The sequence below is a fragment of the Zonotrichia albicollis genome, chromosome 15 (genome assembly GCF_047830755.1).
Source record: "Zonotrichia albicollis isolate bZonAlb1 chromosome 15, bZonAlb1.hap1, whole genome shotgun sequence".
Lineage (NCBI taxonomy): Eukaryota > Metazoa > Chordata > Aves > Passeriformes > Passerellidae > Zonotrichia > Zonotrichia albicollis.
Window position 1 is genome coordinate 1464827 of NC_133833.1, and position 24584 is coordinate 1489410.

General features: G+C 54.3%; 3 protein-coding genes across 8 annotated transcripts in view; all 3 read right to left on the reverse strand.

Moving 5' to 3' along the window:
* Window positions 1-4697, reverse strand: LOC141730964 (E3 ubiquitin/ISG15 ligase TRIM25-like). Of its 4 annotated transcripts, none has more exons than XM_074552390.1 (6): window positions 3733-4697; window positions 3029-3124; window positions 2421-2654; window positions 2306-2328; window positions 1660-1823; window positions 1-406 (listed from the first exon to the last, which is right to left on the reverse strand). In XM_074552390.1, exons 1-6 carry the CDS (start codon window positions 4423-4425, stop codon window positions 393-395), a joined length of 1224 nt encoding a protein of 407 aa, XP_074408491.1. In that variant the 5' UTR covers window positions 4426-4697; the 3' UTR covers window positions 1-392. The 4 variants fall into 4 exon arrangements, with proteins under 4 accessions (XP_074408491.1, XP_074408490.1, XP_074408492.1 ...); XM_074552389.1 differs by having other exon boundaries at window positions 1-1067; window positions 3733-4658; XM_074552391.1 differs by lacking the exon at window positions 3029-3124 and having other exon boundaries at window positions 1-1067; window positions 3733-4694.
* Window positions 4698-5840: 1143 nt separating this feature from the next.
* On the reverse strand, window positions 5841-14847 carry LOC106629737 (E3 ubiquitin/ISG15 ligase TRIM25). 3 transcript variants are annotated; one of them, XM_074552393.1, is made up of 6 exons: window positions 8576-14847; window positions 7872-7967; window positions 7267-7500; window positions 7152-7174; window positions 6559-6722; window positions 5841-5978 (listed from the first exon to the last, which is right to left on the reverse strand). In XM_074552393.1, exons 1-6 carry the CDS (start codon window positions 9170-9172, stop codon window positions 5917-5919), a joined length of 1176 nt encoding a protein of 391 aa, XP_074408494.1. In that variant the 5' UTR covers window positions 9173-14847; the 3' UTR covers window positions 5841-5916. The 3 variants fall into 3 exon arrangements, with proteins under 3 accessions (XP_074408494.1, XP_074408495.1, XP_074408496.1); XM_074552394.1 differs by lacking the exon at window positions 7872-7967; XM_074552395.1 differs by lacking the exons at window positions 5841-5978; window positions 7152-7174 and having other exon boundaries at window positions 6567-6722.
* Window positions 14848-14997: 150 nt separating this feature from the next.
* The window catches only part of PPARGC1B (PPARG coactivator 1 beta), a 44285-nt gene continuing 34698 nt past the window's right edge, over window positions 14998-24584 (reverse strand). Inside the window, exons 4-12 of the mRNA XM_074552387.1 lie at window positions 24445-24555; window positions 22725-23775; window positions 22209-22245; window positions 21822-21886; window positions 20675-21422; window positions 20091-20166; window positions 19241-19362; window positions 18813-18967; window positions 14998-17280 (exon numbers count right to left, since the gene is read on the reverse strand). Of these exons, the coding sequence (XP_074408488.1) occupies window positions 17177-17280; window positions 18813-18967; window positions 19241-19362; window positions 20091-20166; window positions 20675-21422; window positions 21822-21886; window positions 22209-22245; window positions 22725-23775; window positions 24445-24555 (2469 nt within the window). The 3' untranslated portion in view covers window positions 14998-17176. The remainder of the gene's footprint in view (window positions 17281-18812; window positions 18968-19240; window positions 19363-20090; window positions 20167-20674; window positions 21423-21821; window positions 21887-22208; window positions 22246-22724; window positions 23776-24444; window positions 24556-24584) is intronic.

Below are 24584 nucleotides of genomic sequence, written 5' to 3' on the forward strand. Positions count from 1 at the left end.
TTTAACAAACTAATAACATGACTTTATTAACAAGAACCTAACACAGTATTTAAAACAGCTAAGCAAAAATGCCCAACTTAATGGTATTTCCATTATGATTAACAGAATAAATAAGAGGAGCTCTTGCAGGAAGAGGTGGGGTGCTGTGATACACCCCCTCATAGCAGCCCACAATCCAGCTTGGCATAGCCTCTGTGCAAGGCTCACAATTTGTAGGCCTGAAAAAACAAAACACCTTGTAACCACATTACTAACAGGAGCTTCATCACACTGATGGCATCATGGATGGGATACTTGAAATTGATGGTTCCAAGTCTCTATAAGCCCGAAGTTCTTAGCAGGATGTCCAGCCTTGACAGACATGTCATGAAAAGACAGTGTTTCTTCTACCATTAATATCTTCGACCTAAGGAACACACAGAGGCAGCATTCAAGCCAGGCACAAACAATTCCAAGCTTCCAGCAGCTCTCATTGCTGGTATCCTCCTCCCAGCAGCTCTGGGATGGCACGGTGTGTACTGGAGTCCTGTCCTGGCTTGGGTTGGGATTCATTCTAATTATGAGAACTTCATTCCTGAGAATTCATTCTCTTCTCAGCAGCTGGTACAGTAGGGAATAATGTTGGTAACAGAAAGATGGTTTGGCTGTGGCTGAGCAGTGCTAGACCTGAGCCAAGGAGCTTTCTGTGCCTCATGCTCTGCCAGCGAGGAGGTGCACAAAAAGCTGGGAAGGAGTATAGCTGGGGCTGGTGACCCAAACTGGCCAAGGGCATATTCCACACCACAGAACACCATGCCCAGTGTAGGAACTGGGGGCAGATGTCCACAAGGAGCCAATTGCTGCTTGGGAACAGGGGCTGGACATCAGAGAGCAGGTGATGGGGGAGCAATCATGCTGTGCATTGATAGTTTTGGTCGGGTTTTCTCTCTCTCTTCCTCCTTTCTATGATTGTTATCATTATGATGGCCACTGAATTTGTGTTTCATTAGGCTACTTGTAAGGAAAATGAGTGGCAGATCCATACATGGATCCATAGTATGTTGTACCACCACTAAATGAGGAGGGACCTAAAGAGAAAAAACACATTGATTACCAGATCATTGTGGACATTTGGAGTCTGCCTCTGTCCTGACCCGAGGCCCGCTGCCAGCAAGGGCTGAAGCAACACCCACAGAGCAGTACCTAGGGATCCCTAATTTCACCACTTCAGTCAGACACGTGACCACTGTGCACAGCTCTGGGACTGTGGGCTAAGCTCACAAAGCATTGCAAAGGAGTAGAAATATTTACACAGGAAGAGAAGGTTATTTATGTCTGACCCTGCCTCTGCTGGGATGAGTTCTCAATATCCCATTGAATCAGAGAGATGCCACAGAGGTATTGCTATTATCTTCTCTTAATCCTCCCAGAAAACTCCTGGGAATTCCCAACCTCTCCATCCATAGCCTGGTTTAGCAAGGCGCATTCAAGGCATGCCCCAAAGCCCTGAATGGCAGGACCAGCTCCCTTTGCTGCACACACATGTGCAAATAAGCACAGGTGTAAGGAATTAGCACTTCTAGAGGTACCCAGTGTACTTGGTGCCTCATTATAGTCCTTTCTTAAAGATGTTTTATTGACTTCCCCATTTACTTTTGACATAGCAAAATGAGCTCTTACCAGTAGGCTGTGCTCCATATCCCCAATGTGATGGGTGCTTAAAGGAGACCTCCATGTTTGAGATGAATTGCTGGAAAAGTCTCAGAATATTATCTGTTGATGATTTATCCACAGTAATGGGTGGCTTTGGCAAAACTTCCCTTTTAGGAAGTGGCTGGCATTTCCTAAAACACACAGAAGGAATCACAGAACCACAGAATCACAGAGGGTAGGAGAAGACCTCCAAGCCCATCAAGTCCCAGCTGTGCCCCATCCCCAATCTTGTCCCCAGCCCAGAGCTCTCAGTGCCACCTCCAGCCCTTCCCTGGGCACTCCAGGGATGGGCACTCCAACCCTCCCTGGGCAGTTCCAGTGCCTGAGCCCCCTTTCCATGGGGAAATTCCTGCTGTGCCCACCCTGAGCCTGCCCTGAGCCCCCTTTCCATGGGGAAATTCCTGCTGTGCCCACCCTGAGCCCCCTTTCCATGGGGAGATTCCTGCTGTGCCCACCCTGACTGCCCTGGCCCATCCTGAGGCCGTTCCCTCTGCTCCTGTCCCTGTTCCCTGGAGCACAGCCCAACACCCCCCGGCTGTCCCCTCCTGTCACTGAGAGCTCTGTCCCTTGTCCACATTAGCAATAAGGATATTAAACCTCAGGAGCAGCTTACCTGCCTCTGATTGCTGAAAAAGCCTGTGAAGACATTTGGAAAGCAGAATCAGCACAGTGCAGGCACAGGCCAGCCCTGGAGCTGTGTCTCTGGAAAAGGGGATGCTGAGAGGTACCTTGGTGAAAAGAAGTGTGTCCTTCTGATTCCTCAGAGCCTGCAGCTCCTGAAGATCCTGGCTGGCCGAATCCTTCATCCTCTTGTGATTTTTCATCTCTGTCTGAATCTTAGAAAGTTGTTCCTCCTCATAGTCATTTAGAACTTTCAGGACCTCCCCTTTTTTCTTCTCTAGCTCTTTATGCATCTCCTTGAACAGACTCTCCAGCCGTACCCTCCGCTGGCTCTCATCACTCTATCAAGAAAACAATTTCAAATTTGTAAGGGACATTTTCCACATTAGCTTTTACTTAGAAAAAAAAAAATCTGTCTTTTTTGTGGGATTGAAAAAGTAACTAAACGTTGAAGGTTGGAAAAATAAAAAAGCCACACACCAGCCACTTATCTGGAGGCACAGACTTTCAAGCTTAACTAAGAATGGACCTCCCACACTGATAAGAAAATTCTGCATCACCCTTTCCCAAAGAAGAAATCTCAAAAATACATGAAAACCACCCAGGAACTAAAAAAGGTTCAGAATCCATGATCTGGGAAGGACAAAAGAAAACTTCATCTCCTTATTTACCAGCAAGGAACCACACCAAGGTGATATGGGACCTTGAAACAAACCTTTAGTCCCTCCATTTGTTTCAGCAGGTTTGCAATGGCTTTATCCACGGCAGCTTCATGATTTCTTATTGATTCCAGTATTCCAGGAAAAGATTCCTACAAATATCACGGGAAGGAGATATCAGGAGAGGACTGGCATAAAGCACGAAATCAGCAGTTTTATCGACAGGGGTTAAGCTGGCCTTGCAAAAGGTCTGCTCACTGCATGCTCTCACGACTAATCAGTGGATAAAGGTTCACTGGAAGGTTTATCCCTGAACAAGTGCCACAATTACAAGCACAAAAAGGACAATTTGAAGCTGAAAACTGTTCACGTGCACGAGCCACATACAATATTTCCCCTGTTGGAACCTTTCTTTCTCTTACTCTGTCATTAATTATCTTTGCATAAGTGCAGCTCAGGCTCATCTTTGCCTTGGAGGTGCACCAAGGACTAAAACCTTGCAGGAGCACTCAGGCCCACCAGTCTGGCCAAACTCTTCCTCAGGAGGGGAAAAAGGCGTTTATAACATCTCGTTTTATGTCTGAGGGGCCAAAGCCAGAGAGAATCTGGGACAAAACTCAGAATAAAAGCCCAGGACTGCAGTTTAGCCCCATGCTGGCTCTGAGCTCTCAAACTCAGCAGCTGCCCCTGTGCCATGGGAGCTCCCTGGGGTTTTGCTGGTGCAATCGCGGCCAGGGCCCCCGCCCCAGCAGCCTCTTACCTGCGCTTCGCTGAAAGCCTCCTCCAAGCTGATGATCTTGTGGTTCTTGTGCGAGATGACGGAGCACAGGACGCAGATGCACTCCGAGTCACTCTCACAGAAGCACTCCAGCAGTTTGCCGTGCTGGGGGCATCTCCTCTCAGCCAAAAGCTGCCCATCGCAGGGCTCCACCAGCACGTGGCTCTTCTGCCCGTGCCGGCTGTTGTGCCTGCTCAGGTGCGCCTGGCACAGCGAGGCCTCGCAGCTCAGGCACGTCTTCACTGCGGGCTGCGGCTCCTGGAGGCAGAAGTCACACAGCACCGCCTCCCCGGCCTGGCCCGAGCTTTCCCCCTTCTCCTGGCCTTGCGCTTCCTGCTTTTCCTCCCCTTGCTGCGCGGGGGCATCCAGGAACCTCTGCACGATGTTGCGGAGGTGGAAGTTGGCCCGCAGCTCCCCGACGAGCGAGTGGCAGAGCGGGCACCGGGCAGGGCTCTGCTGGGCCCGCAGCGCCTCCTTGATGCAGTCCTTGCAGAAGCTGTGGCTGCAGCCCGCGCTCGTGGGCTCCTTGTAGATGTCCAGGCAGATGGGACAGGTCAGCTCTTCCTTCAGCCCGGCCATGGCCTTTGCCTGGGCCATGCCCCCGGCTCTGGGCAGGGCGGACAGGGACGGAAACGAAGCAAAGCGCGGGCACTGATAAGGAGCAAACCACCCCATGGGCTAATGGCTGCTGCCTCCTCCCCTTCACCAGGGAGGGTCTTCCCTCCCCGCTGTCCAGCTTCCTGCCTCTCGGGGCCACGTGTGCAGGGGCAGCGTCTGTCCCGGTGCTGATAATAAAGTTGTAACAATTCGTGTTGAATTAACTCTTGGAAATTCCTTTCGGTTTCCTGGCCAGGGCTTTATCCTGTATGCATGCGGTTATCTCATCTGTAAAGACTGTGAGTCTGAGCTATGCTGGTAGGAACTAATAACCTGGTCTGACCGCAGCAATGGGCAGCATTCAAAGAGAGGAAACAATGGGCAGCATTCAAAGAGAGGTCTGTCGCTCCCTGCAGGCCCTTCCCTTGTGTGCCCCTGTCCCTCCTGGGGACCCACTGCTGTGTCTCTGCTCCACATGTGCCCACCCCGGGCACCCCATCACTGGCTGTCCCTGCTGCATTCCCACATTTCCCCCCTCCAAATTCATGTTTTCACCCGTCTGGGCACTATTGGCATGACATTGCCTGATGTAGCTCAGAAAAACATTCCTCTTTGGTGGCCTTGAAGGCTGCTGGCTGTGGAAAGCAGTGGGGAATGGGCTTCCCATGGATCTGCAGTCTGGCTGCAGCAGTGGCAGGGATGGGGGGTGGCTTTGGGCTGGGAGGCAGGTTCCAGCTCTGTGCCCAGCCTGGGGAGCCACACTGGGCTCCCACAGACAGGCAGGTGCAGAGCTGCTGCCTGAATCAGTGCCAGCAGCTGGCACAGCTCAGCACCTCGCAGAGATACCTTTGGTTGGCAGGATGTTGCAGCTAGGCACTTGCAAGTCCGGGCTAGTAGGAACTCAGGTTGACCTCTAGTGAAAGTTCTTAGGTGAAGTGAAGGGGAAAAGGAGAGGATTCTGCCAGAGGGTTTTAATCCAGAACTTTATTCCAGGGTCACAGATCTCTGAATCTTGGTAACAGCTCCACAGAATCCCGACCGTAGGGTCTCAGTGTCCTTTTAAGCCCAGGGGGAGGGGGGAGGGAAAGGATAGGTGTGTCACCAACCAGATGAGAGGGGGCAAGTCTCAGGGGACAAGGACACTTAGACAGGCCAATGATCCCAGGTCTGAGAAGCATCTTCTGAACTTCTGCCATTGCTGGAATGTTAAGCTTGCCGGGCAGCACTTAGCAGGAGGCAAGGGGAGGAGAAGGGAGAAGATATTGCCACACCTGGGAAAGGACTGGGGTAGCTAAAACAGGAAACTGCAGCACAGTGCAACAGATAACGAGTTATGTCCGGAGGCGCGTGAAAGGGAGGATTTTCGCTGGAACCTCCTGGAAGATCGAATCCTCCAATGGTGTATAGATATATTGTCCTTAGAGTCTAGGGCATTAACTTTACAAGATATACAATCAGCCCACTTTTCGCAAAGATTTCAAACATTTAAATGTTTAAGATGTAATAAGTGTACCTCTTGTATCCCTTGGGTCTTGCTTGAATGTGGTAAATGTAAAAAAATAAAATGGATTACCATGGATAATCAAAGTCAGATCCATAGTATGTTGTACCACCACTAAATGAGGAGGGACCTAAAGAGAAAAAACACATTGATTACCAGATCATTGTGGACAGTTGGAGTCTGCCTCTGTCCTGACCCGAGGCCCGCTGCCAGCAAGGGCTGAAGCAACACCCAGAGAGCAGTACCTAGGGATCCCTAATTTCACCAATTCAGTCAGACACATGTCCACTGTGCACAGCTCTGGGACTGTGGGCTAAGCTCGCAAAGCATTGCAAAGGAGTAGAAATATTTACACAGGAAGAGAAGGTTATTTATGTCTGACCCTGCCTCTGCTGGGATGAGTTCTCAATATCCCACTGAATCAGAGATGCCACAGAGGTATTGCTATTATCTTCTCTTAATCCTCCCAGAAAACTCCCAACCTCTCCATCCATAGCCTGGTTTAGCAAGGCGCATTCAAGGCATGCCCCAAAGCCCTGAATGGCAGGACCAGCTCCCTTTGCTGCACACACATGTGCAAATAAGCACAGGTGTAAGGAATTAGCATTTCTAGAGGTACCCAGTGTACTTGGTGCCTCATTATAGTCCTTTCTTAAAGATGTTTTATTGACTTCCCCATTTGCTTTTGACATAGCAAAATGAGCTCTTACCACTAGATGCTGCTTCGTATCCCCAATGTGATGGGTGCTTAAAGGAGACCTCCATGTTTGAGATGAATTGCTGGAAAAGTCTCAGAATATTATCGGTTGATGATTTATCCACAGTAATGGGTGGCTTTGGCACAACTTCCCTTTTAGGAAGTGGCTGGCATTTCCTAAAACACACAGAAGGAATCACAGAACCACAGAATCACAGAGGGTAGGAGAAGACCTCCAAGGCCATCAAGTCCCAGCTGTGTCCCATCCCCAATCTTGTCCCCAGCCCAGAGCACTGAGTGCCACCTCCAGCCCTTCCTTGAGCACTCCAGGGATGGGGATCCAACCCTTGCTGGGCAGTTCCAGTGCCTGAGCCCCCTTTCCATGGGGAAATTCCTGCTGTGCCCACCCTGAGCCCCCTTTCCATGGGGAAATTCCTGCTGTGCCCACCCTGACTGCCCTGGCCCAGCCTGAGGCCGTTCCCTCTGCTCCTGTCCCTGTTCCCTGGAGCACAGCCCAACACCCCCCGGCTGTCCCCTCCTGTGACTGAGAGCTCTGTCCCTTGTCCACATTGGCAATAAGGATATTAAACCTCAGGAGCAGCTTACCTGCCTCTGATTGCTGAAAAAGCCTGTAAACACATTTGGAAAGCAGAATCAGCACAGTGCAGGCACAGGCCAGCCCTGGAGCTGTGTCTCTGGGAAGGGGGATGCTGAGAGGTACCTTGGTGAAAAGAAGTGTGTCCTTCTGATTCCTCAGAGCCTGCAGCTCCTGAATATCCTGGCTGGCCGAATCCTTCATCCTCTTGTGATTATTCACCTCTGTCTGAATCTTAGAAAGTTGTTCCTCCTCATAGTCATTTAGAACTTTCAGGACCTCCCCTTTTTTCTTCTCTAGCTCTTTATGCATCTCCTTGAACAGGCTCTCCAGCCGTACCCTCCGCTGGCTCTCATCAATCTTTAAGAAAACAATTTAAATTTGTAAGGGACATTTTCCACATTAGCTTTTACTTAGAAAAAAAAATCTGTCTTTTTTCTGGGATTGAAAAAAAAACTAAACGTTGAAGGTTGGAAAAATAAAAAAGCCACACACCAGCCACTCATCAGGAGGCACAGACCTTCAAGCTTAATTAAGAATGGACCTCCCACACTGATAAGAAAATTCTGCATCACCCTTTCCCAAAGAAGAAATCTCAAAAATACATGAGAAACCACCCAGGAACTAAAAAAGGTTCAGAATCCATGATCTGGGAAGGACAAAAGAAAACTTCATCTCATTATTTACCAGCAAGCAACCACCCCAAGGTGATATGGGACCTTGAAACAAACCTTTAGTCCCTCCATTTGTTTCAGCAATTTTGTTATGACTTTATCCACGGCAGCTTCATGGTTCTTAAGTGTTTTCAGAATTCCAGGAAAAGATTCCTACAAATATCACGGGAAGGAGATATCAGGAGAGGACTGGCATAATGCACGAGATCAGCAGTTTTATCGACAGGGGTTAAGCTGGCCTTGCAAAAGGTCTGCTCACTGCATGCTCTCACGACTAATCAGTGGATAAAGGTTCACTGGAAGGTTTATCCCTGAACAAGTGCCACAATTACAAGCACAAAAAGGACAATTTGAAGCTGAAAACTGTTCACGTGCACGAGCCACATACAATATTTCCCCTGTTGGAACCTTTCTTTCTCTTACTCTGTCATTAATTATCTTTGCATAAGTGCAGCTCAGGCTCATCTTTGCCTTGGAGGTGCACCAAGGACTAAAACCTTGCAGGAGCACTCAGGCCCACCAGTCTGGCCAAACTCTTCCTCAGGAGGGGAAAAAGGCGTTTATAACATCTCGTTTTATGTCTGAGGGGCCAAAGCCAGAGAGAATCTGGGACAAAACTCAGAATAAAAGCCCAGGACTGCAGTTTAGCCCCATGCTGGCTCTGAGCTCTCAAACTCAGCAGCTGCCCCTGTGCCATGGGAGCTCCCTGGGGTTTTCCTGGTGCAATCGCGGCCAGGGCCCCCGCCCCAGCAGCCTCTTACCTGCGCTTCGCTGAAAGCCTCCTCCAAGCTGATGATCTTGTGGTTCTTGTGCGAGATGACGGAGCACAGGACGCAGATGCACTCCGAGTCACTCTCACAGAAGCACTCCAGCAGTTTGCCGTGCTGGGGGCATCTCCTCTCAGCCAAAAGCTGCCCATCGCAGGGCTCCACCAGCACGTGGCTCTTCTGCCCGTGCCGGCTGTTGTGCCTGCTCAGGTGCGCCTGGCACAGCGAGGCCTCGCAGCTCAGGCACGTCTTCACTGCGGGCTGCGGCTCCTGGAGGCAGAAGTCACACAGCACCGCCTCCCCGGCCTGGCCCGAGCTTTCCCCCTTCTCCTGGCCTTGCGCTTCCTGCTTTTCCTCCTCTTGCTGCGCGGGAGCATCCAGGAACCTCTGCACGATGTTGCGGAGGTGGAAGTTGGCCCGCAGCTCCCCGACGAGCGAGTGGCACAGCGGGCACCGGGCAGGGCTCCGCTGGCCCCGCAGCGCCTCCTTGATGCAGTCCTTGCAGAAGCTGTGGCTGCAGCCCGCGCTCGTGGGCTCCTTGTAGATGTCCAGGCAGATGGGACAGGTCAGCTCTTCCTTCAGCCCGGCCATGGCCTTTGCCTGGGCCGTGCCTTCAGCTCCGAGCAGGGCGGACAGGGAGGGCTCAGCTGGGAAACGAAACTGAACGCGGGCCGTGACGAGGAACGAACTTTACCCTGCGGGCTAATGGCTGCTGCCTCCTCCCCTTCACCAGGCAGGGTCTTCCCTCCCCTCTGTCCCGCTTCCTGCCTCTCGGGGCCACGTGGGCAGGGGCTGTGGCTGTCCTGCTGTTGACAAAAACAAGTAACAAGTCGTGTTCATTTAATTCCTTTCGGTTTCCTTGCCAGGGCTTTGTCCTGTGTGCAAGCGGTTATCTCATCTGTAAAGACTGTGAGCTTGAGCTATGCTGGTAAGTACTCATATTTTGGTCAGACTACAGTGTGACAAACCCTTTCACTCTCCTTTTAAAATTTAAAAAGTGTAATAAAGGACAATAGGAGACTGAGACAGTAAGGCAAAGATTACGGCCGGGTGCGTCTTGGCAGTCAGTGAAGAGTACACCTTTACCTTCGGGGATACCTTAAATACCTTTACAATGACATCAGCTTGTTGCATTCTCATAGACCCTTATGCATATCCATCTTTTCCCATAAACTAGTTCACATATTCCAGGAACGATTTTGCATGGGCCCTCCTTGGGTTTGCCTTTTTAGAGCATGCGTGTTTCTTGGCTGTGGTTTTGGCTCCTTCTCCTTACCACTTCTCATCTGAGCTTTGGTTCATTCTTCCTTCAGATGGCAGATGCTGATAGCTGGCATATCAATATCAGTGTCCTCATGACATGTTCACTGGATGTTATCCTGACCAAACAGTTCACTTACAACTATATCAGCTACCACTACTATTATGTCTTAAGATTTTTGTTAATTGCAGAAATAAAAGCAAAGTTATTTTAACATTATAGATAGAGCATTTATTTTACTATTTGTGAAAAGCCAAGAATATAATATGTATTTATAACAAGAGCAATGGGATGCATTGAAAGAGAAGAAGACCTCCAAATTTTTGGAGGTCTGTGACCAAAAAAGAATAGTTGGAGAAATGGGATGTTCCCCAAACGACTAGCCAAGAACCTCAAAAGAACCCCACTCCAATGAAAATAAACTCTGAGAAGTGATTTAAACATGCAGAGAATACAGGGAGTGTTTAGCATACAGGTATGAGTTTTGGGAAATGTATTGGATATGTAAAAGCCACATAGATTAAAGCACGTTGGTCAGCCAGGTGTGCTGTGTGTTATAGGGAGTTATGCCCCGCATGCCTGGGGCTGAAATAAAGAAACGCCACTTTCTAATACTGAAATTACGGCGTTAGAGAGCTGAATTCCCCAGCGACAGCAAGTCAAACTCCTCGCAGCAGCTCGAGGCTGAGAGCTTGGGCACTTCAAGGGCAGCGTGGCAGAAGGTCCAGCCCTGCTGTGATGGGTCAGGAAATGAGGCAGGAAGGAAAGCTGGGAAGAATCCCTGTAGGCAGGGAGGCTGGGACAGCTGGAGCAGCAGGCAGAGAGGACCAAAGGAGCCAAAGCTGTTCCCTTCTGCAAAGACTCCTGGATGGAGCCGGACGAGAGGCTGGGACTGATAAACCCTGAGTGAGCAATTGTGTGGCTCACCTGAAGTGCAGCCTGCAGAGCCCAGGGCAGAGCTTGTGCGGCCCAAAGCTGAGGTCCCTGTCAGGCAGCTCCCGTGCCAGCAGAGCCCAGGGCAGCATTTGGTGTCAGGTGCCACTGCTGAGGGCACAGGTGGAGCTGAGGCTCCACAAAGCAGCCCAGCACAGCTCAGCAGGCAGTGGAATGGAGTGCGCACAGTGGGCACCGCACACTGGTCAGGAGCAGCAGCTGGGCTGGGCTGCCCCACTGCCAGGTGCCAGCCAGCCCAGGGCACCACCAAAGCTGTCCCTGTTCACACAAGCTCCTGAGGGACTGATTTTCCCCTCCCACGAGGCACACTGTGCAGGGAGAGAAATAACACTGCCCCCCTGCCCTGCAGCAGCCACTGAGCCGCTCCAAAACAGAGCCAGCGTCTGTGTGAAAAGGAGTTGTTTTATCTCAAAGTTCTGCCAAAATAAAAACAGCCCAGCTGGGATTTATCCCAAATGGTTGGAAGTAATTGCTGGGACCAAGGGAAATGATGAACTGGTGTCAACATTCACCATCCCTTCATGCAGATTCCAGGTCTGCCTGCAGGAATTGTCCTCAACAAACAATTGTATTTAATAAACAGGTGAGTGCTTTGTTTTCCAGGAGGCTGCCTGGGAATGCAGTGTTGGAGGCACAGGTCAGGTTGGGAGGACAAACATCAGCCCTGGCTCTGTCCCTCCCTGCAGGCCCTTCCCTTGTGTGCCCCTGTCCCTCCTGGGGACCCACTGCTGTGTCTCTGCTCCTCACGTGCCCACCCCGGGCACCCCATCACTGGCTGTCCCTGCTGCATTCCCACATTTCCCCCCTCCAAATTCATGTTTTCACCCGTCTGGGCACTGTTGGCATCACAGAGCTGATGTAGCTCAGAAAAACATTCCTCTTTGGTGGCCTTGAAGGCTGCTGGCTGTGGAAAGCAGCAGGGAATGGGCTTCCCATGGATCTGCAGTCTGACTGCAGCAGTGGCAGGGATGGGGGGTGGCTTTGGGCTGGGAGGCAGGTTCCAGCTCTGTGCCCAGCCTGGGGGAGCCACACTGGGCTCCCACAGACAGGCAGGTGCAGAGCTGCTGCCTGAATCGGTGCCAGCCAGCAAACACCAGCAGCTGGCACAGCTCAGCACCTCGCAGAGCTGCTCCTTTGGGGCTGCTGGGATCCCCCAGCCCAGCAGCTTCCCTGACCCATGCTCTGGATAAAACCAGTGCCACCCCTCCAGCCTGGTGAGCCCTCACAGGGCATGGCTGGCACAGGGCTCCCGTGTGCCCGGGGGAGCTGTGCCTGTGCTGGGCCTGTCCCTGCCTTCCAAACATCCCTCCCAGAGCCTGGACTGCCCCGGGGACCAGGACAGCAGGGGACCAGGACAGCAGGACAGCAGGATACCAGGACAGCAGGACACAGCCCTGCCCCTGGGGGAGCACTCTGGCTCCCAGGGCTGCTCTCCTGGCTCCAGGGGCTCTCCAGCTGCCAGCCTCAGCTGCACGGCTGCTGCATCACCACCTGCAGTCTTGTCCACATTTTCTCCTGCTCTCTTTCTCCACTCCGGAAATTCTGAGGAGCGTGTTCAGCTGCGTTTTTCACCCTCTCCATTTGTGGAGTTCCTTCAGGAAGGGCCCTGTGGCAGTGGCACCACTCAGAGTGCAGAGCCCAGGTTTTTCCTGCATGACTTAAACTGGGAGCAGGCACACTTAAAATAGCAAGAGACAGCGATGTTCCCAGGCAGGAGCTGCATCCCTGGCAGCTGGCAGGCTCTGCCACCCCCTTGGCCCTGGCACAGGAAAACACCTCACCCCGAGCAGATTTGCACTAAAAACCAAAGTATAGCAGCACAAACTGGTTCCTTTTTTTGTTGTTTCCACTTTATAGTATATATGTTATCGTTTATTTATAGGCAGATCACTTCACTATTTACAGTACATGAGCGTAGAGATTCTACAGTCTTTTTGATGTAAACAAGAAACTCCACGGCAGGGGAGTCTGGAAAAAGAAGCCAGTTCTGAAGTATTTACACAATTTAAAATAGAACTTTTATACCCACTGGATAGATATAGAGAATACATTGAGCGATTTGGTTAAATTATCTATGAAACTATAGAATCTGACAATGTAAAAATACAAGAAAACGTTCTCTCATTTTAGAAGGTAGACAGTTAAATCACACTAGAAATAAATCTCTTTTCTTTTTTAAAAATAATAACAATAATAATAAAGGAAAGGCATAAGAATCCATGCCATCTCTTAAGGTTAAAGTATATTACATAAATAAGGACACAACAGAACGGAACTGGGGGAAAAATTAAGTGAAATATAAAAAAACCACTACCAATTAAAAAAAAATACTAAAAACTTGATTCTTAATCATAGAGGGATCAATTCTGCTTTCACTTACTCTGCAAGTAGAAAATTGCAGAATTAAGTAGTACTTACTCAGCATGAGCAACAGAGGCAGAATTGGCCCCTAATAATTATGAGCAGTGTCCTTTTACATTAAAAAAAAAAGAAGAAAAACACAGAATTTAGCTTTTTTATATAAATAACAAAGCAGATGTGCCCCTTTTTAGGTGAAATTCTTACACCTTTCTGAAGAAATGCATCAATGGAACCGTTCTCTCTCTTTCTCACATGCACTCACACATTCCCTCCCCAGCTCCTGCTGCTGCCCCTGGCCCCGGGGAGGGCGAGGGAAGAGGAATGAAACCCCAGAATGAAACCCCAAGGCTGCATTTGGCTCTGTATTGCTTGAGATTGTCAGGGATGGACTTAGAACAGAACAGGTGTTGAGTTCAGCTCCAACACCAGGACCTCAGGACTCAGCAGACCGCCAGAAAGAAAAAAAATCCCCAAAAAGAGGAGAAAACCGTGTTGATCTGCAATTGCAAAACCGATTTTGCACGGCGCAGAGCTGAGATCAGACCCAGGACTGCAACAAGGGGACTGAGCTGCTGCTTCCTGAAAGATGTGCTGAGGAAATGAGAGAAACCTTTGCTTTGGGGCAGCATCCAACCTAAAACCTGGGATTGTCCTCTGCATTCAGCCCACACACTCAGAAACGTTTGCTCCTCCCTGCGGAGCCTCAGGGGCACGCTGGATTCCAGCCAGAAACCTGCTGTCCCCCCTGAACAAGGAGTTTTCCTGGGGCAAACCTGTGCAAAACAAGCAAAGGGGCATTTTATCAGAAACTCTCCACACATTCAGCATTTGCCCACAGCACCTGCAGGAAACGGCCGGGGGGGCGTTCTATACTCACACAGCTTTAAAAAAATAAATCTCCTCCTGACTTATTGCCTACCAGAATCAACCCTTTTGCTCCCAGTTTCTCCTGCCCTTGCAGGGGGCTGGGGTGTGAGGGTCCCACAGGCTGGGATGGGAAGGCAATCCTTGGGAAAGGGGGGGATCCCCAGTCCCTGGCAGCTCCTGCAAAGCTCTGGGCACCTCTGGCTTCCCTGGCAGCAGTGCCTGGGCATTGCTTTGCTCCTGCCCCATTTCCCTGTCAGCGTCCAAACCTTAGGCAGCTCAGGAGGGAGCTCTCACCTGCCCCTGTGCCCGACCCACCTTCCTGCAGACTTGAGCACTGTGAGCTAAAGACACCTTTAGAGTAAAAAAAAAAAAAAACCCACAAAATTAAAAAAAAAAAAAAAATCAAGTGGAAATTTAGTTTTCACCCAGTCTTAAGAGGTGGGGGGGGAAGCCCCAGGGCAGGCAGCACACAGCCCAAGGGGCTCTAAGCATAGTGCATAAGTCTGGAAAATAAAGATTTTTTGGGGGAGGAGGGAAAACAAACCATCCCAAGTGAATGAAAAAAAGTAAAAATCCAAACAAAAAAAAAAAGAAAATAAAAAAAGAAAACCCAACCCCACTTATAGGCTTCAGGCACCACAAAGACCACTTATTGCATCTCTTCCTACCGTAGGGCTGCAGTACTGATGAGCTCTGTGCAGGACCAGCCCTTCCCTTCCCCAGCACCGGCCTCAGGACCCAGCAGCTGGGCTGGGGCCGACCCAGGGCACCCAGCCACAGGAAAACACCGGGAAATGCTGGGGCTGGGGAAAACCAGTGCTTGGGAAGTGACTGAGCGATCCCCTGGGTGGGCTGGAGCCCCCCAGCTCTGCACTAACCCTTCCCCTCCACCACCCTTGATGCATCCCCAGCGGGGCCCAGCCACGGGTGCCCCCAGCTGAGTGGGAGATGGAAGAATTCCACTTATTTGCTCTTCTTTTTTTCTTTCTTTCTTTCTTTTTTTTTTTTTTTGTTGGTTTTTTTTTCTTTTGGATTGATCGTTTTCTGAAAAACATCAGCACAGCACAGGACAGTACTACCCACCCTAAATGTGTCGCTATATACATTCTACATAAGCTCTATAGCAATCACATGTAAACATCATCATCGTGAGGAAATACTAGGACAGAAAAAGGCAAAGCTACAATGAGGCAATTGCCAATAGCAGATGCTCAGTCTCAGCCAGAGCTGCTCGTGGTCGCTAAGGTGGGATGAGAACGGGGGATCTGGGGGTGGGAGAGGCGCCAGATTTCACTGCCGAGGCTGGAATGGCACGAGGGCTGTTCCCTGGCAGCGATGGTCACCGGTGGCAGCGTGGGGACCCCGCGGTGGCCCCGGGCCCTGGCGCTGCCGGGCTGGTGTTGTCAGAACCACGGCTCTCCCGAGGGAACAGCCAGGGAACTGTGCTGGTGTCGGCGCTGCCGGCATTCCTGCTCCTGCCAGAGCCCAGCTGCGCTCCAGGGCCCACCCTGGCACGGCTCCGGCTCCGGGCCTCGCATCCTGTGCCACTTCCCAGGCTTTGGTCGCTCTCCCTGCAGGACGGAACATACCCAGGGAACCGGGGGTGAAACCCCCACGCCGTGGGGAGGGGAGACCCCAGGAGACTCTAATCTATCTATTGGCAGAGTTAAGGCTATAATATTCTATCTACAGAGGATGGCTGAATCCCTAGTGGTCTCTGGGGCTCAAAAATAAAAGGAGAAGGTGGTGATGGCTTGAGGAGCGGCAAGGTTCCCACTCCCTTGGGAAAACAGCGCCTCTGGCCGGCTGGTGGTGGGCTTTGCTCCGGCTGGTGGGGGCTGTGTCCCCTTCCCACCACACCCACACGTGGAGGGCGAGTCCACAAGTTCATTTTACACTTCAGTCCAGCGCCGAGGGCCCTTGGCCAGAGGCAGAGGCGTGCCCCGGGGCGCTGGACGGATCCGGGGTGCGGGTGGGTGCTGGGACGTGTATGGCTTATCAGCTACGGGGCAGGGGGCTGGGGGGTGCTCAGTGTGGGTGCTCAGTGTGGGTGCTGTGCCCGCCCCACCTCTCTGCACTTGGGGCTGGCCTTACTTTGGGCTGGATTTGGGGCTGGCTGCCCAGTGGGAAGCACACACAGGTCTTCTTGCCCCACTTGCTTTGCAGGGTGTGGAAGCAAGTGTGCATCAAGCCACAGGGCCTGGCCAGTCTCACAGCCAACCAAGGAGCTGGAGAGGAGCCAGCTCCTCCACATGGCCCGGAGACATCCATGCCCCAGGCTGTGCCAGCAGGACCCATGTGCCCAGCTGGCTGCAGCCCCCCAGCCCCTCTCTCCTGGCTCCAAAGGCAGCGGAGGCAGCAGCAGCGCTGGCTGCAGGCCCTGCATCCCTCTCCCAGCCTCTGCAGCCTGCAAAGCTGCATCCATCACCCACCAGCACCCAGCTCAGCATGGGGGTGATGCTGGGGGCTCGGGCCACGCCAGCACGAAGAATGGCTTTGACAGCAAAGTGGGTGACCCCGGGGCAAGCACCGAGCACTCCGGTTTGCCAGCAAGGGAGGCAGGGGAATGTCAGCTCTGTGACTGCTCTGACCCCCCATTTGCTGAGTGGCAAGTGCCTCATTACAGTGCATAGTTAAAAATCAAGGAAGCGGTACAATAAATCTGAATTACAGTACATCTGAGCCATAAATACATTTTTTTAAGTATATACTTTTTTTTTTCTTCTCTTCTTCTATTAAAAATTAGTTTATAATCCTGATTCTATTCACAATGAACAATTTCATCATCACACACTACGGACAAAAAAATGTTATGGTGAACACAGCTGCAACTCCACGGCGGGAGCATGGGGAGGGCTGGGAGGGGGAAGAGGGGCCGGGGGGCTCCTAGGCTCACCCTAAAACAACCAGTCAGAAGCAGAGGGGGGACTAACGTGTGGCAGTGAGACATCAACACCATGGGGACTCACAGACAGAAGCAGCTTTGTTCAATGTAAACATCGATCAGGGGACAGCAGTCTCTCTCTCGCGGGCGTGCTCTCGCTCTCTCTCGCTCTCTCGCTTGCCATAGACTGAATAATTTCTTTGAAAACGTAAACATATTGGAAGTGCCTTGACTGAGGTATTGAGGTATTCCTCCAAGGTTAAGGCTGTTACCGATGCAGGCTGAGCTGGGCCTCCTGCAGCAAGCTGTCGAAATCCATGGTCTCGTACTTGCTTTTCACCGGAGCTGGGGACGACTCGTCCGTGCCGCAATCTGGGGGTGGCAGGGACAGAGGACAGCCGGGTCAGGGAGGGGGATCAGCGCCCTGTCTGCCTCGTGGGGAGGGAAACTGAGGCACAGCAGGGCACTGCTCACTGCCCTGCTACTGCACAGCCAGGCTGGGCACAGCGGTGATGGTGACAGTGAAAAGAGAGGGGCTGCAGCCAGGCCAGGGCACACACCACTGGCATTCACTGCCAGGGTGAAAAAATCTCCTGTGTGCCGCTGAATTTGGAAGGGCTGACACAGGGCCATGCCATGGGAGCTGTGCTGGTGGCAGAGCCTGCCTGCTCCACTGCCAGGAGCTGAACACAGAGTGCCCCTGGAAAGCCCAGGCAATTCAGCACACAGCAGAACCAAGGCTGCCGAATTTCACAGCATCTTAACAGTTTGGGTGTGTATTGTTGATTGGTGTGGTTGCATTTCCCCTCTGCCTGGGGGCTCGCCTTCTCACCCTGTAGCAGGATGAGCAGGATTTTAGGAATGAGCTGGGCTGTGCAGGAAGGGGGTGACCAACCCTGGTGGCTCTGCAGAAGTCAGGTGAGGAGCACTCAGGGGGCTTCTCTTAGGCAGGGGGACAGCTCTGGCTCCCCTCCCCACAGCACTGCACGGTCACCATCTTCCTCACAGGGTGCTATCTGGTTCCTAATTTCTCTGTGTCCAAAATGGGAGGCTCTGGGATTTATTTAGATGAAAATTGGACACTTGTGCCCACAATCAAAGTCAAGGGATGGCTGCTGTAAGCAGAGCAGATACTGCAAGGCGATAAAAAAAGCAGGGAGTACTTGAATCAGATGGGGCATCTGGAGGTAAGTCAAGACTTGGGGCTTTATTTTCTGGACCTCAGTCTTTCACTCATCAAACCCTTCAGCCTCTGCAGAGGGTACAGAAATAAACATGCAGTGCTGGTGAAACACCTGAAGCAAGGAGGGCTGGGCAAAGCCTGGGACACATTTCTCTTGCAAGACTAGCACAGGGTTTGGCTCCTGGCCCTCAGCTCAGGCTGCAGCCCTGGTGACACAGTCACTGAGACCTTGCTGAAGCACTGAAAGGATTAATGCGAGCACAGCACATTTCAGTGCTGTCACTTTGGCTCCAGAGTGCATGTGCAGCCTGGTGAATCTGTCCTGCAGAGCAGCAAACCACCCACATCACCTCTTGGGCTAATGAAATGTTGCTGACTGCCTTCTCTAATGCCTGGAAAGGGAGTTTTCTGCTGGAAAGCCTCCAGCACTGTGCAGAAACTCAGCAGACACAGGATGGGCTGCGCTCAGCTGAGACCCAGCACCCCGGGCTGTGATGCTCCATTTTGCAGCCAGCACACCCTGAGGCCTCACACCAGTTTCCTTCCTTCTCCCCAGTTCCCCAATCCACCTGTGTGAGCCATGAGCCATAGGAAAGGCAGTGGGCCTCTCCTGCAGGCTCTGCAGGCGTTGGGGATCCCTGCGTGACCAGGGCTCCGCGGTGCACTGTGCTCTAACAGCTCTGTGCTGATAAAAGAGACAAAGCAGCTGCTGCTTCCTCACCCAGGTCAGCGTATCTGGTCCAGAAGAAGCGCCCCAGGCCACCAGAGCTGAGCTGGAAGGAAGGCTCGTTCCTCTTCCTCAGCGAGGGGCCGTTCTTCAGCGATAAGGCGGCGTGCTCGGAGTATCGGTATGTGATGAAGCCGTACTTCTCCCCCCTGGGCAACCAGAGAGAGAATTCAGGATGTGATGAGCCCCACAGCCCTTGTGATGCAGCACTACAGCCCTGGCCCATCATTCTTCCCCTCCTCCATCCCACAGATGCCCTTGGAGCTCTGGGCACACTGAATCTCCTTGACAAAAGCACCGAGACCGAGGGCTCGGCTGACCCAGGGGATTGATGTGGCACTGCCTGGCAGTGCTGTGGGGTTTGAGGAGAGGAGCTGCTGGTGGCTGCTGGAGCCCAGGGCCACAGCTCACTGCCCACCCACCTGTTAGTCCTGGTCAGGACCTGACACTCCACGATTTCACCAAACACCTCAAAGCGTTTCTTCAGCTCGCTGGAGCTCATGCTGCTGGAGAGGTTTCTGATGTACACCACCCGGCCTTCCCCCTGCCAAAGCAACCAAAAGCTTTCAGGCTTGGAGCCTGCACCTCTGTGCTGCTGATGGGCTGTGGAGGAGGCCCTGCAGCCAGCACTGGGAAACTCTGCCATGGACACAGCCTGACATCTCCAGGATCTGGAGCCAGGTCACAGTGTCACCCCCAGGACAGCCATAACCAAGCTGGAGCAGCCACTGCCCCCTTTTCTCTTATAAAATTCTCCTTCATTCTTGCAACTTCTCCTGGCAAATGTGGGATACAGTCCCAAGAATTGCCAGTGGCAAAATCCAATTGCATTGCAGGAAGAAGTGCCAAAGCAGCATGTGTGAGTGTGAGTGTGTGTGCACAGCAGTAGGGAGCACCAATTTACTTTCCCACATGCCCACTTCTCTCCCAGCTCCCTCCATGTGCCCACAGGTTCCCGGTGCACGAGGATGCAGCAGGGCCATATCTGTGCCATCAGGGATTCCCCAGTTCACCCCACAAACTGCCAGTGCCAAGTGCACGGAGGCACCAGCGTAGGAGGCTCTGGGCATCCCTGTGCCAAGGACTCCGTGTGTTGCCAATCGCTGGCGGCTCCTGCTGCACGTTGGGTTTTCCTCCCCCCACCAGCCCCTGTCCTTGTTTAACACTGGCCTCGCACCAAGGGATGCTGAAGCCAGGGCCAATGGGCTCCACTGCTGCTTTTGGGAGCAGGAGATGAGCCGAGGGCTGGCCTTGCTGTGTCCCCTCACTTACGATGGCCTTTTCCCGTCTCTTCTTCAGCTGGCCCCGCTGCCCGCTGCCGCCCTGACACTGCTCGCCGTTCTCACACCTGCAGGGAGGGACAGGAGCTCAGCCTGGGGCTGGGGGAGCTGCTGGGAAAGCTTCAAACATCAGTGAGAAGCTGAGACACCCACAGGAGTGGGGGCACTGGGAGCCAAGGAGAGACTGGGGTCTGGGCTCACTGGAAAGGACACTGCAAAGCTTTTTCTCATAGATGCCAGGGTGTCCCCAGGCAGCACCTGCCCCTTCCCAGGCCTGGGTCCTGCCCATGCCCTGCCACCCATGGAACCCCCTGGCTGCTTCAGTCCTCCACGGCTTCCTCAGGCCATGGCTGACACTTGCAGCAGTGGCTGATGCAGTACCAATTATTTTCATCGTTTTTCTTTCATTAATTAGCATCTTTACTACTCGCAGCACCAATTACTTTCACACTTTTTCTTTCATTAATTAGCACCTTTACTACTTGTGCCAGCAGAGCAGAGAGTACTGGGGGTGCCCTGCACCACACTGAAAGCTCAGGGGACACAACCAGTGCCAACGTCCCCGTGTGCCCGTACCTGAAGGTGCGTCTGCTGGCAGGTGACCGTGACCGGCAGCACGAGGAGCCCGAGCTGGACCTGCTCCGGGAGCAGTAATGCAAACTGCCCCTGGAAAGGGCGCTTCTCCTCAGGCACAGCTTGGTGTCGCCGTGCTCCTCCTCCTCCTCCTCCTCTTCCTCCTCATCCTCCTCCACGGGGGAGCCGCTCTCACTGCAGCTGTCCTCAAAGACGGTGTCGTACTCGGGGGTCTTGCAGAAGACCATGTCCTCGTCATCGAGGGCACTGTCCAGAAAGCCAAAGTGCTTTGTTAAGCTGGCTCGGATCTCCTGGTCTCTCAGCTGCTTGACGCCGTCCTTCCAGAGCATCTCGGCGCCCGTGTCCTTGCCGAGCTCCAGCCCCTGGTAGTGGGCGGCCGGGACCCTCCTCTTGTGCTCCGTCTCCAGCTGGCTCGGGGGCTCCCACGACTTGAGCACCTTCCTCTGCAGGGCAGGCTCGGGTTTCAGCACCTGGCAGTAGTCGTGGTCCCCGAAGGAGCGGGAGAAGGGCCGCTTGAGCACGCCCTGCTGCTCGGGCAGCGCCCGCGCCCGGCTCAGGTGGGCGAACAGCTCCGTCCTCTCCGGGTGCTTCCTGGGCGCTTTCCGCGAGGCTGCCGCGTCCCCGGGGCTGGGGGCCATCCCCTCCTCCTTCCCGGCCTCCTGGGGGATGTCTGGCTTGTACAGGTCCTCCTCGGCGGGTTTGTATGGCGGAGTGGTGGGCGGTGTGAGACCTGGAGCCCCCAAACAAAGGGCAGGAGTCAGCTCTGCCCTCCCTGGCCTGCCCTGCCCCACCCCAGTCCTGGCTGCCCCCACAGCCTCGTCCAGGGGCACCCGGGGGAACAAGAAGGATGCCTTGATCCCAGCAGGGAGCAGAGGGCTCTCCCTTCCCTCCTGGCTCATGCAGGGCCCCCCTGAACATCTCCTCCCGCCCCGAAGGCATTCCCCCGAGCTGCTGCTGGTGCTCGGATGTGGCAGCGCACAGCAGGCTCCTGTGTCTGCACTGTGAAGGGGATGAAGGTGCCCCCTTGGCTGGGTAGGCTGGAATGATGACTCCAGTCTGAATTTAGGGTGAATGAGCTCTCTCCTAGAGTACATTTTTACAAAACTAAAGAATTCAAAGCATGTCCTACCTGCTGTCCCACACAGCTCCACGGTCAGCATTGGCTCAAAGTTTCTCTTCCCAAAGGTTGGGTCACTGGAGAAGAGCAGAAAACCAGGAAAGTGTTTAGGTGAACACAGCCCCAAAGCCCAAAAGCAAGCTGAGAAAAGACTTCCCACAAGTGAACCCTCCCACTTTGGCTGGTGCCTGACATGAGTTACCCCACAAGGGCAGTGGGGTGAGCAGCTCCAGGGCACACACAAAACGCCCTGCCCTGGGCATGGGACTGTCCCAGCTCCTCGCACCCTGTGCTCTGCAAACACAGCTCCCTGTGCTGCCTGCAGGGCCCCTGCCCAGCCACACAACCCCAGGCAGTTCCCAGCCCCAGAACGGTTCATCCAGCCCCACCTGCACTTACGTTTGTGCCAAGGACAGCGTGAGACACCTGGGTGTTTCTGAAAGGCAGGAGAGAAGCAGGTTACCAGTGGGGCTGTACCCCTGCAGTGCCCACTGAGGGCTTTGCCCACCTGAGAGGGACCGGCAGGGCTGAGCCACTCCTGCACTTGCAGCTTGCTGGGGTTTTGGGGTACCACTGCTGCTGAACCCCAGAGCCCAGAGCCAGGGAGATCTCACAAGGAAAAACCTGGAGGGATGGGGCAACCTGGTCCCTGCTGGGTTATGGTCACACCAACTCCTCCACCTCATTATAACCATGGAGAAACTGAGGCAGAGGATGCCCATGGATTGAAAAAGCACCCCAAAAGTGAACAGACCCCCAGCTGCCCATGCATGGGACCCCACAGCCAGGCAGCACGGGGGGCTGCTCACAGCTCTCCTGCCAGCTGAGTGCCCAGCACCCGGGCAGCATCACTCACGCATGGCAGGGATGGCAGCACGGGCACACCGAGCAGAGTGACAGTGGCCAGGCCCTCACCTGTCTGCTCCAGGAGGGCACAGCGCCGGCTCTCCGTGGCCACCTCTCCATCCGCCGGGGAGCCCAGGCAGAGGGGCTGGGGCTCTGCTGATGGGGCCGTGCCCCCCACCTCCACTTCGGCCGCCGGCTCCTCGGCAGAAAACCCCTCCAGCAGCAGGCACGGCGCGGCCTCCCTGCAGCCCAGGGGCACGGAGGGCTCGGCGTGGGGCTCCTCGAGGAAGGAGAGCCAGTGCCCGAGCTCGGGGTTGAGTCTCTTGGAGCGGCGCACGGCGTACACAGCGCTGTCCTGCTTGCGGGGCGCCTTCCCCTCCTGCCTCCCGGCATCGTCCTCGAGGGCCCCCAGCTCCCGGGGCGCCTCCGCCTCGGGGCTCTGCCGGGGCTCGCCCCTCTCTGCTCTGCCTCTGGGCGTGCAAGTCCCGCCGGCATCCTCCCCGTCGGGCGGCACGGGGGAGCAGGAGCCGGGCGGCCGTGCCAGGGCGGCGTACACGGGCTTGCCCAGGCGGTATGGCTTGCTCACATCGCACAGCAGGTCCCGCGCCAGCAGCTCCTTCAGGATGGAGAAGGACGCTCCGGGCTTCTTGCAGCTGCCAGCCGCCTGCCAGGCGCAGCCCGGCCGGCCCTGCCCGGGGGCACAGTCCGGTTTGGCTCTCTTGTAGGGGCTGCCGCAGGGCTGGGGCCGGCCCTCGGCGGGGTCGCGGGCGGGCAGCTTGCGGGGCGGCAGGCAGTAGGTGTGCATGTAGCGGATCAGCTCCAGCACCGAGTGCAGCTCCCCCTCGCAGGAGAACTGGGGGCCCGGGCCCTCCTCCGCCGAGGACAGCGCGGCCGCCGAGTCGCCGGAGCTCAGCGAGTCCTCGCTGGAGTCGCTGTCGTCCTCGTGATGGGCGCAGTGCCCTGGGGACGGGTGGTGGCCGCTGCCGGGGCACTCCTCGGGCGCCTGGGGGGCTTTGGTCTGCGAGCAGGAGGTGCTGGAGGTGAGGTGCCGGTGCAGCTCCGTGCAGCTGCGGCTCTGTGCCTGCGGGACGCTCGCCCTCCTGTCCCGGGGACCCTCCACCTTCCGAGAGGAGAGAGGAGAAAGGAGAAAATCAGCCCTGAGCCCCACAGCCACTGAGAGGAGGCTGACAGAGCCCCCCACACCCTCACACCCCCCAGCTGTGGCTCACCAGCACCCCGACCTCCCTGCGGTCAGCCCCGTGCCCCGAGTGCAGGCAGGGATGCTCCTGCTCCCCTGGAGGGATCTGCTGCTCTTCCCACACAATCTAATTGGCCAGGCCTAATGCACTGCACAATTACCATTAACAAAGCAGAAAAATCTCTCATGGCACCTTCTGCCGGGTTTCAGATCAGCTCAAGCGTTGGGGTGGGCTCTGCAGTACGACAGGCAGAGACTCCTGGCCAAAGGCCTTGGCTTGGGCTGAGAGTCAGCAGGGATGGGGGCAAGGGCTGACCAGGCATGGAACACATGGGGCTTTCACAAAGGGGTGCTCAGGGAAGTTGGGAGAGGCAAACCCCCGTGGGTGCAAGTGAGATCAAAGTGCTTCTTAGCACAGCACAGAGTCTAAAGTTTTGCACAGCCCAGACTGCATCAGACAGGGATGGGAGCACTGTGGTGACAGTCCCTGCCTGTTCCCAAGGCCCTGCCCAGCCCAGAGGCTGCTCACAGTCCCCGGGGCATCCTTGGGGCCATCAGGAGGTGTGTGTGCTGCAGGGGCTCAGGCAGTACCTTAGTGCAGGGCCGTGGGGGCCGGGACTTTGGGGTCCCCGGGCGCCGGGCGCTCCCGTCCCGCTGGGCCTCGCAGCTCGGAGGGGACGGAGACAGGAGCAGCTTCTTCAGCTGCAGAGAGAAGGGGCAAGAAAAGGAGT

Bases quoted from the DNA above. Each gene is read 5' to 3' on its own strand.
- LOC141730964 (XM_074552389.1), bottom strand. From the start codon at position 4,425: ATGGGGTGGTTTGCTCCTTATCAGTGCCCGCGCTTTGCTTCGTTTCCG. The intron at 1,824-2,305 runs GTAAGCTGCTCC...TGTGTGTTTTAG, and splicing joins TTTTCAGCAATCAGAGGCAG to GAAATGCCAGCCACTTCCTA. The intron at 1,068-1,659 runs GTAAGAGCTCAT...TTTTCTCTTTAG, and splicing joins ATATGGAGCACAGCCTACTG to GTCCCTCCTCATTTAGTGGT.
- LOC106629737 (XM_074552393.1), bottom strand. From the start codon at position 9,172: ATGGCCGGGCTGAAGGAAGAGCTGACCTGTCCCATCTGCCTGGACATC. The intron at 7,968-8,575 runs GTAAGAGGCTGC...TGATATTTGTAG, and splicing joins AGGCTTTCAGCGAAGCGCAG to GAATCTTTTCCTGGAATTCT. The intron at 7,175-7,266 runs GTACCTCTCAGC...ATGTGTTTACAG, and splicing joins ACACACTTCTTTTCACCAAG to GCTTTTTCAGCAATCAGAGG.